General features: G+C 40.1%; 1 protein-coding gene across 2 annotated transcripts; it reads left to right on the top strand.

Annotated features, from left to right (window-relative positions):
- Nucleotides 1-292: 292 nt before the first annotated feature.
- On the top strand, nucleotides 293-3888 carry LOC145053933 (putative CDP-diacylglycerol--inositol 3-phosphatidyltransferase 2). Of its 2 annotated transcripts, none has more exons than XM_079002058.1 (11): nucleotides 293-478; nucleotides 708-884; nucleotides 1592-1676; nucleotides 1775-1824; nucleotides 2149-2188; nucleotides 2299-2343; nucleotides 2449-2514; nucleotides 2597-2711; nucleotides 2838-2891; nucleotides 2973-3071; nucleotides 3524-3888. In XM_079002058.1, the coding sequence occupies exons 2-11, from the start codon at nucleotides 824-826 to the stop codon at nucleotides 3581-3583; spliced, it is 675 nt and encodes a 224-aa protein (XP_078858184.1). In that variant the 5' UTR covers nucleotides 293-478; nucleotides 708-823; the 3' UTR covers nucleotides 3584-3888. The 2 variants fall into 2 exon arrangements, with proteins under 2 accessions (XP_078858184.1, XP_078858183.1); XM_079002057.1 differs by having other exon boundaries at nucleotides 644-884.
- The last annotated feature ends 7019 nt before the right edge of the window (nucleotides 3889-10907 follow it).

Raw genomic sequence — 10907 nt, 5'->3', positions numbered from 1 at the left:
CCACCGATTTAATGGTTATTAAACTGTTTATTTACAATATAAAGCAATCTTTTTATTTTAATATATTATTGAATAATTATTAGTTATAAACAGTTATAATATTTAATTAAGAAAATATAAAATGGTTATTAATATGTATATTGATAATTTTTTTAAAACTTTATAGAAAAATTTACAAAAGAGATTGTATCTTAATACCTCTTATTAAGGGTAGATTTATTTTAATACATCATTGAATAATATAGTTTGTTTATTTTACCACTTACCCATCTGAAAAGAATAAAAGACGCCCTAAGCTCATACCCTCGCATCGCATCTGTTGTTTGCTTTCTTCTCTTGCATCGCACACTCTCGTTGTCTACCTCGCCACCGACTAAGCTCATCCCCATCGCCATCTGCAGCCGTCGCCACCCTCCCCAGCGTCATCTCCGGTCGTCGCCACCCTCACCACCGCCAACTCCAGCCGTATCCACAACAGGTTCGTCTTTCTCTCTCTGTTTTTTTCTCGTTTTTTTTCCTCCTGATATTGCTTTACTTTGCTGATCTTGTCGACTGATTTCTGATATTGCTCCTCTTTGGTTCAGTTAGCACTTCGTTTTTTTTCTCTTCTGATATTGCTCCTCTTCGGTTTTTTTGTTAATAGAACTGAGAGTGTACTTTTCATTAGTTGAGGGTCGTAAATGAAAATTTCCACTTCTGCAAAATAGGAGAGATGGGGCGCGCGTAGGTTTGCTTTAAACGGAGGCCATCTTCGATTCTCCATTGTCAATGCTCTAAGGTTCAACAGATTTCAGCAACCCTGATTTGTAGCTGAAAAGTAGAGATGGCATCCAAATCAAGACCTAGAACATTAAGTGTGTATCTTTACATCCCCAACATCATTGGTGAGTTTGTTTGCCCTCTTTCACAAGTCAAAGTCCTATGATTTTTTGTGATATACATATACCAAAAGATACTTCAATCAATGAATTAAAGAACCTGTTAACTCATAATATCACATGTCTCAAATATTTACCCTCTTTCATAAGTCAAAGTTTCATTATTTCTTCCTGTATACTTGCTCAAAAAGCTGAAATTAGGACTCTTTTATAAGGGTAATGTAATGCTATAGCTTGCTAATCACACAATGGAGAAAATCAACCAAAAGGGCACAAAGACAGCAGCAAAATGATAGCAATCGGATTCAATAAACCAAATTATCTTTGAAAACAACAAAAGAAAAAGTGAATTAGCTATTCAAGATGCTAATGTCTCCCACATGAAAATATCCCAAGAATTTCATTCATGCTCCCCCCCCCCCCCCCCCCCCCCCCCCCCCCCCCTTATTCCCAAGATACTAACAAGATATGTTGTAACAAACTTTTCCTCAAAATCCCCAAACCCCCCTTCAAAAGAAAAGATGCTAATTGGTATTTCCTGCTTTTCCATTTTACCCTTTCTTCTAGAATGAGTGTATTGCAATAGGGGGTTTAGCATGTAACATGAATTTGTATGGTCTTTTGAAATGTTCTCTTGCTAGGTTGTTTAGTTTATGTATACATGCTCCTATGTTTTATGTTCATGGATTTGACTGCTTATTTTTTATGTACAGGATACATAAGAGTTCTGATGAATTGCTTTGCCTTTGCTATATGCTTTTCCAATAAAGAGCTTTTTTCAATCCTGTATTTCATCAGGTAAAGAGTAATGTAAAAGAAGTTGTGTAGTTTGGATACATTTTCTTTTTGAAAGTCTGTAGTTAAGATATTAAAATGGTAATCTTTTGCTGTTACAGCTTTGTTTGTGATGCCTTGGATGGTTGGTTTGCACGCAAATTCAATCAAGGTAAGGAGTAATCCATAATTATTGACTTATTTTCATCAACATATCTGAATTTATACACCGAGTCCTTAAGTTTTGACTACTCTAATATCACCCCCTATCATTTTTACCTTTGGTAAGAGCAAATTTTCCTATACACAGTAAAAGAATTTCGTGGAAAATACAAAAATCACTTGTTCTTTCATCATTTTTATCAATTCAATCACTGAACTTATAATTTGCAAATCATTCTACACACTGCAGAATCTTTTTTAATTTCTTTCTAGCCATTTTATGGATTCTCATACTCTGGATTTAATTCCGTTGTTTACTATTTTACCCTTGTAGTTTCAACATTTGGAGCTGTTCTGGATATGGTCACAGATAGGTGATATAACAAGTTCTTGTTAAAGTCTTCACATTTATTCTAACTTCTGTTGATGCTCATTAACTGTATTATTCCATATTAAATAACCTAATAAATTTGGCATCTCTCAGGATAAGCACTGCATGTCTTCTGGCCATTCTCTCTCAAGTCTACAGGTTTTAGTTTATTATTATTATTTTTTTTACCTTTAATTCTACTCTACTTGTATATATCTGAACTTTCTTCCAGACATCTAACATTCTTGCTTTTTAACTTTCTAGGCCTAGCTTTGTTTTCTTGTCTTTGCTTGCTTTGGATATTGGCAGCCACTGGTTGCAAATGTACAGGTATTTATTTACAAAAATACCCTTTCATTTATCAGTTTTATGGGACAAGTTATTGATTGATATTCACCCTTTTTAAATGCAGTACTTTCTTGGTTGGAAAATCTAATCATAAAGATGTGAAAGACAGCACCAGTTGGTTATTTAAGTTATACTATGGAAACAGGATGTTCATGGGATACTGCTGCATAGCTTGTGAGGTAAACTTAAAAATGCTTTTTTTTTTTTTTTTTTTTTTTTTTTTTAATTCCCATTTATTGCTGAATACAAATTACAAAGTCTACTTACTCTAGTTATGAACTGAAGTTTTGATCTTGATTCTGTAGGTTCTTTACATAACTTTGTTTCTTCTTGCAAAGGAGTCAGAAAAGATGACTGATGTAAGCCTGAGTCTTTCATTTGTTTTTTTTTTCTTTGTTAAAGTTTTTACACATGTGATTTTTATTTATTTTATTTTATAGGTTTTACTTGGTGCTGCACAACAAAGTTTGATAAATTCTGTATTACTTGCTTTTCTTGTATTTGGATGGGCAACCAAGCAGTTAGTCAATATTATACAGGTATCAATATCATCTTATCATCTCATCTTGCCTTATGTTAATAGTAGTTAAAAATGCTTTAACCTTCTTAAGAGGTGTTGACAATTAATTGTAAGGGATTCAAATGGGCGGAATTCAATTCCATTGCATCGCTTGTTTTGGTTGCCAAATGGATGGAATTGAATTCCGTCGGAATCCTTTAAATTCCAGCTTGGATTTCAACTATTCGTAAGACAGGGTGGAAGAAATTCAGTTCCAGTCTATTTCTCTTAATTAAAGACCAAAAATCAAATAATAAAAATAAGAAACTCATTTTAAATATAGAGATGTTATTGGTCTTTATTTTGACACCAAGTGCTGTAGTTATAAAATGGTAAGGGTTAATTTAATGGGGAGGAATGTCTTGTTTCTGTTTTTTGTTCAATAAGATAAGAAGATAATATATTTGTGAAATTTTGTATGAATAATGACAGATGAAGACAGCAGCTGATTTATGCGTGCTATATGACCTCAACAAAAAGCACAATGCATAGTGAGACTGAATAGGGGTTTGATAATGATTGATATGTATCTCTTTCTTCCTTTGAAGAAGATGTGCATGAATGATGAAAAAGCTTAATGCAACATAGAATCGTGTGTATACAATACATCCCTCTTCTCTTTTCTTTGTACTTGTCACTTTTTTTTTTTAACATGTTTTCATTATCATGGGGGAATTTGGGTGGGGGTGGATCAAATTTCAACTTATACAACGATCATGAATCATCTCATTGTATCTTGTTCAATTGCGTTTCTCAAATTTCTGTGGGGTTTAAAACCAAACTCCTTCAATTTCTTACCTTTATTGGTTGCTTGGTGTGTGAATCGCTTTTTAATACTTGTTTAATTATTGACACGTGTTTTGGGTTTGAGCAAATATAATCTGGTTTCTGATCAACTTAGCTAAAAGTACAGTCATCATATATATAGGTCTACTCATTATTAATTAGTAGTTATACATAGGGTAAACATTTTTCTTAGCATAAGTAATATCATCATCAAATTCATTTAAATATTCGGTCTTCCACTGAAAAATAAATTTTTTGTAAAATTATTTAATCGTTTAAGATTCTGGTTGCAAAGTTTGATATGGATGTATCTGTTCTAAATCTGAACTACTTTTGTGATGGTTTTAGGGTCTATGTGGCACGGAGCTTTTGGTTTTTAAGAAAGAAATTCAAAAAAAGGAAAAACATTGTTTGGCTCTAGATACTTTAAGCTTTTATTTAAAACCAAAACTAAAACTATTTCAAGTTATTTTTTGCAGCTTTTAGGATTTAGTTTCTAATTAATTTTTTATATTTTAAGGCTAACAGTCATTTTTGTCGAACGTTTCGTTTCTACATAAATAAATAAAATTCTATCTTCCAGCTACTAGTTTTGTTAATGGCCATAAATATAGACAATAATATATGTTTTTATGCTGAATTTGACCGGTAAACATGAAACACGTAAATGATACCACTAGGTTTGATGATAAGATGACTAGACATATACAAAAGAAAATGTATTCAAGAGATACCACAAATCCAATAAAAGTTGTTTCAACTTTATCTCGAATGATGAGAAAAATGATAATTGGAATCTTCAAAGTTGTTAAGTTTGTTATTTGATGACGTCTTTCTAACATGAAACGATGAATTGGAATCTTGAAAAGCATCATAACAATTTGGTGGTCGCTCATTGGTTTCTGTTATTGCTATTTTTGTGCCTTTTTTCCAGCATATATGAGTTATTGCCAAAACAAATTCCTGACTTCTCAAGTAGTTCTTTTTTGCCTTCTCTTTCATCAAAATGCAGCATCTAATTCTGCTATTATGATGTTGTTTTGACATTTCCTATCTATCTCTATCAGCTATCACAAAAAATGACAAATAATAATAAGTGTGCATATGTTAATAGCTAATAATCAACCATAAAAGGATATGTTCTAACAAGCATCCCACTAAACATAAATGTTGTATTTTTTTTTTGGTGTTTTGTTTTTTTTAACCATCGTTGACATATGTGAAATTAGATGTTAATTTAGGAGTGATATGTTATTCACTTTAACCAATATACCTTCCAAATGATTTCACATTGTTTTATCAAATCAAAACGTTATTGAGATCACTAAAAAAAGTCAAATCGTGTTTTATCAAATGAATTAAGTAGAACTTTTGAAAACACACTAAGTAGATATGTTAATAACAGCAAATTATATATATATATATATATATATATATATATATATATATATATATATATATATATATATATATATGTAGCGTTGTAGATTGAACGTAAGTGATATAATAACTACGACTTTACTGTTGATAGATTTTCAATATTGTAGAATATTGTCAATGTGGTATTAACCAATTTGGTACAAGTTTTTCAATAAGGGGCAAGTTGGGCCCCAGATTTATTGGTCCTTTTAGGGTTTTGGCCCGAGTGGGTCGGGTTGCTTATCGGTTAGATCTTCCTGAGGAGCTTAGTCAGATCCACAACACTTTCCATGTGTCTCAGTTGAGGAAGTGTCTGGTGGATGAGTCAGCAGTCGTTCCCCTAGAGGATATTCAGGTTGATAGCAACCTTAATTATATTGAGAGGCCGGTCGCGATTCTGGACCGGAAGACCAAGACCTTGAGGAACAAGGAAATTCAGTTAGTGAAGGTGCAGTGGCAGCACCGAAAGGGATCGGAATGGACGTGGGAGGCTGAGGAGGAAATGAGAGAGCACTACCCAGAGATATTTGCAGATTCAGCCGTAGCAGACTTCGAGGACGAAGTCTGAGATAAGTGGGGGAGAATTGTAACGACCCGTCTCCGGTATGATGATTCCTTGGTATTTATTTTGAAGTTTTGCAAGAGGGACTCGACGAGTTCATAGCCTGACTCGCCGAGTAGGGTCGGGATTTCGAGCACGTGTTAGCTGGCGACTCGGCGAGTCCATATTCTGGACTCGGCGAGTCTGTCCGTCTGGGAGAAACCCTAAATCCCCGGGTTGCCCACTATTTAAGCCACCTTATGGCCTCCATTCTTGCCTCCTTCACCCTCAGTAAGCTGTGAGAAACCCTATTTCGACCTTGAGTGTTTTAAGTGATCTTGTGTGCAATTTGTGAAGGCTTGAAGAAGGAGAAGAAGAAAGGAGCAAGGAGAAGGATTGTAGAGCAGAGATTCAAGGGAAAGCAAGAGCTCTTTGAGGTATTCTTCAGATTTCCTCCCCTTTTATGCTTTAAAACCCTTTCTAGATCTAGTTAATGCTTTTCTCAAGCCTTATGTTGATATGGAAGCCCTATTATGCCGAGATATCTTTAGATCTGTTCATTTAGGAGTTGTAGAGCCCAGATCTATTGCCTTTATGGAGCTATTTTGCATATTAACCCTAGATCTACCCCTTTTAAGCATCTTTTAGCCTTTATTCCCTTGTTCATGTGTTTGTACACGTAAAGTTGGAAACTTTACGTGATAAATCAGCTTATTGGACTCAGATCTATCATTTGTATGTATTGGATTCGAGCAGAAGCGAGTATAGAATAGTTGCATGGTGGTGACTCGGCGAGTCGGAAGAACGACTCGGCGAGTCGAGTCGCGAGTCCCCGATTTCTTCCTTTTGAGCGGCGTCGAGTGGGTCCTGTGAGTAGTGGAGTGGACTCAGCGAGTTTGAGGGTAGACTCAGTAATGGAGGGACTCGGCGAGTTGTTCATACAACTCGGCGAGTCCAAGGCAATCTTCTTAAGCTCAAGAACAACTCGTCGAGTTGTTCATATGACTCGGCGAGTCGGATGAAGATTGTCTGAGTTCTTGGATCGAGAGGGTACTCGTCGAGTCGATGTCATACTCGATGAGTAGCCACGAGTAGGATTGAGAAGTGAGATTAGAGACTCGGCGAGTTGGCGGCCCAACTCGGCGAGTCAGGTCAACTGTGGGTTGACTTTGACCTAGAGTTGACTTTGACCAAGAGTTGACCTTGACCTAGAGTTGACTTTGACCAAGGGTAAAAGAGTCATTTTACCCAGTGCAGTGTTTAGTATTTGATTGAGTGTGTTTATGGACTTGTAGCCGGGGAGATACCGGAGCAGCAGCAGTTAGCTTCCAGAGCCACACACACAGCAGCCAGTTCACGAGGTGAGTTTCCTTCCAGTAGGAACGGGTCTAAGGCCACAATGCCGACCCATTTAGCTAGTAGTAGTATCCGGATTTTGATCCGATGCAGTAGTTAGCATGTCTGATGCCTTCGTGGCTCAGACAGGATTTATGTGTGTTCATGCTAGTGATATGTTTATGTTATGTTCAGTCAGCTTCGGACTTCGGTCCGATGTCAGCTTCGGACTTCGGTTCGATGTAGGGGACAAGGTCCCAGTCAGCTTCGGACTTCGGTCCGATGTCAGCTTCGGACTTCGGTTCGATGTAGGGGGACAAGGTCCCAGTCAGCTTCGGACTTCGGTCCGATGTCAGCTTCGGACTTCGGTTCGATGTAGGGGACAAGGTCCCAGTCAGCTTCGGACTTCGGTCTGATGTTAGCTTTGGACTTCGGTTCGATGTAGGGGACAAGGTCCCAGTCAGTCAGCTTCGGACTTCGGTCCGATGGAGGGGGCAAGGCCCCAGTATGTGCTTGATATGTTATTGTATGGTATGTGGTAGTTTGGGGGAGCTCACTAAGCTTCGTGCTTACAGTTTCAGTTTTGGTTTCAGGTACTTCCGCTAGCAGAGGGAAGAGCTCGGGATGATGGCATCGCACACACCACAGCTTCAGCTTTTATCCTGGGAGTTGATTTAGTTTTTGATTTTGATATGACATAGATATGATATAGTTTTCCGCACAGTGTTTTTATTATGTTTGGGTTACATCACGTATGGTTTTTATGAGATGACACTCAGATTATGGTTTTTGGTTATATTGAAAAATGAAATTTTTGGGTCGTATTTTTGGGTTGTTACAAGTTGGTATCAGAGGGATTCGGATACACTTCCGGGTGTATCTGAACTCAAACTAAGGGGAAATAAAAAGATTTAAAAAAAAGAAAAAAGAAAAAAAAAAGAAAATGTTTTCTAAAGAATTTTGAAAGCACTTAGAAAGAAAGAAATTTTTTAAATGAGATAAGGGTGTGGTGCATGCGATCAGCCGAGCTCAAGTAAGTACTCCCAAATTACCCATACAAGTTATTTGTTCAGTTTCAGTTCCAGTAGAACAGTATGCTAGTATAGGACTAAGGATCTAGGAGGATGCCTTATGTGCCTGCTTTATATGTTACAGCTTTATGAGTATTGCATGCTAGTATTGAGTAGACAGCAGTAGGATAGCCTGTTTAGGTTATGCCTGATAGTATGAGCTTAGCATTGTATGCTAGTATAGTTTCTCGTTATGAGAATAGTTCTGCCTGAGTATGTTTCCTTTATCCGAATGCTGCTTGCTTCGTGCTTTGTGGGGTTCTGAGTGATGGGAGTTAGCCATTAGGTGAACACGTCACACCACATGTGATCAGGGTTGAATAATCCCAGGGTGCTGGAACTGGCCCTATTGCGCAGCTCTTGTTTGAGTCCAACCGTTATAGGGACGGGTCTTTTACTTGAAGGATTATCTGATTCTCGTCACATGTGATGGTGTTCAGGTGGTGGCTAATTAGCATTATAAGGAGACCTTCAGCAGCTGAGGACTAGTTGAGTTGAGTCTGAGGTTTCCCTAGGGCAAGCCTAGGATGAGAGTAGCAGAGATCAGTAGTAGTAGAAGTGACTTGGTGGAGTCAAGGCAGTTCTTGAAGAAAGTACGGATAGATGTGGAAGGTAGTATGGGCCCGTACTACTGAAAGCAGAGGATCCGTACTCGAATCAAGAAAGGCTGAGACAAGACCAGGGAGCTAGTTGTAGTATCAATGATCCCTTGAGATATTTCGGTTTTCTGATGTAGTTGTGATGTGTTTCAGAATGGTGGTTTTGCGTTCCAGACCAGCAGCCGGCAGCGGAGGTGCCGGGGAGGGATCAGGTTCAGGCTCGGGGGACGAGCGCATGGATGAGCAGACCTGAGAGTTTCTTTCTTCGGAGATTACGCGCATCATTTTAGAGCAGACTCCTGTGATCTTCGGTTCGATCAAGGAGGGGATTCTGGAGCTGATGGATGAGAGATTGGGCACCTTCCGTGCCGAGGTGGCGGCCATGATGGGGTCGCGCACCCTTACTTTCAGGGAGTTCAGGGCATGTGGAGCTCCGGACTATCATGGGGCGCGGGACCCCATGGCGAGTACTAGATGGTTGGCGGATGTGGCCAACGCTTTCCGCACTAGCAGGTGTCCCGAGGGGGACAAGGTCAGATTGGCATCCTGTCTTCTGAAGGACAGGGCACGAGATTGGTGGGAGGAGGTCGGACACTCCATTGGAGATGACGTAGCATTGGACGCCATGACTTGGACTGATTTCTCTACCAGGTTCAGGGCGGAGTTTGCACCGGTTATTGAGGTGTAGCAGTTAGCTAGGGAGTTTCAGGACCTCACCCAGACTACAGAGACAGTGGCGGAGATCACCGCCAAGTTCAGGGAGAGGGCTCTTCTCGTTCCTCAGTACGTAGCTGATGAGGAAATGAAGAAGGCCCGTTATCATGAGATGTTGCGGAGCGATATCCGCCAATTTGTGAGCCGGTCCAGCTATAAAACACTGGAAGATATGATTGCTAGGGCTCGGGAGAGGGAGATTGATCTCGAGATGGAGAAGAAAAGGAAACCGGAGGCGGTTTCGGGTTCAGGCGGTTCGGGCAAAAAGCCCAGGGTTTCAGATCACAGGTCCAGGGGGCAGTCGAGCCATGGTCGATGTGGTAGGTGTGGGAAGATGCACGAGGGAGCGTGCAAGGCAGGGAGTTCCGGCTGCTACAAGTGTGGTCGGATTGGACATTTGAGTAGGGATTGTACGGCTCCTGCTACTGCCGTTGCAGCATCTGATCTGATTTGCTTTCAGTGCAATCAGAGGGGACATAAAAAGTCTCAGTGTCCGAACTTAGCCGCAGCAGGGAAAGTGGCTGCACCTGCCCCTGCTACTTTGAGGATTACAGATGGCCGGCAGGGCCGAGCTGATGCGCCAGTGGCGAAGAGTAGGGCATTTCAGATGACAGCAGAGGAGGCGCGAGCGACTCCTGATGTGGTGACGGGTATGTATCTTCCCTTCATCTCTTTATTATTATTATCGTTTGAATATTGCTTATGATTGTATGTTTTATTTAGGTTCGTTCTCTGTGAACGACATTTCTGCTATGGTATTGTTCGATTTGGGGGCTACCCGATCATTCGTATCGCTTGCGCTTAGCAAGAGATTTAGTAGAGCTTCTGGGGAGCTGGATTGTCCATTAGAGGTTGAGATAGCAGATGATAGGACCGTGAGGGTCGGCAGAGTGCATAGAGGGTGTTCCCTTCAGTTGTTTGATGAGCAGTTTTCAGTGGACCTGATACCTATTCCCCTGCGAGGGAATAAGGTTATTGTGGGCATGGATTGGCTAAGCCCCAATGGGGCGGTGATTGATTGTGAGCTTCAGCTAGTGAGGGTTCGCACTCCCAGTGGGGGAGAGTTAGTGATTCAGGGCGAGAGGCCACAGCGAGGACCGACCTTTTGTTCCGCCGCAAGGGCGAGGCGCTATGTTCAGCAGGGTTGCGCCGGCTTCGTAGCTTACATCTTGGATGCCCGGGAGAAGGGCAAGGCGACAGTTGATGATGTTCCTATAGTGCGAGACTACCCGGATGTGTTTCCCGAGGATTTGCCGGGGATACCTCCTGAGAGACAGATTGAGTTCAGGATCGACCTAATTCCTGGTGCGGCTCCGATAGCCAAGGCACCGTATCGACTAGCTCCCCCTGAG

Source organism: Lactuca serriola, chromosome 5, assembly GCF_051521515.1.
Source record: "Lactuca serriola cultivar US96UC23 chromosome 5, Lser_US96UC23_V15, whole genome shotgun sequence".
Taxonomy (NCBI): Eukaryota; Viridiplantae; Streptophyta; class Magnoliopsida; order Asterales; family Asteraceae; genus Lactuca; species Lactuca serriola.
The sequence above is the reverse complement of the archived record's forward strand: the minus strand, read 5'-3'. Positions and strand labels throughout refer to the sequence as shown.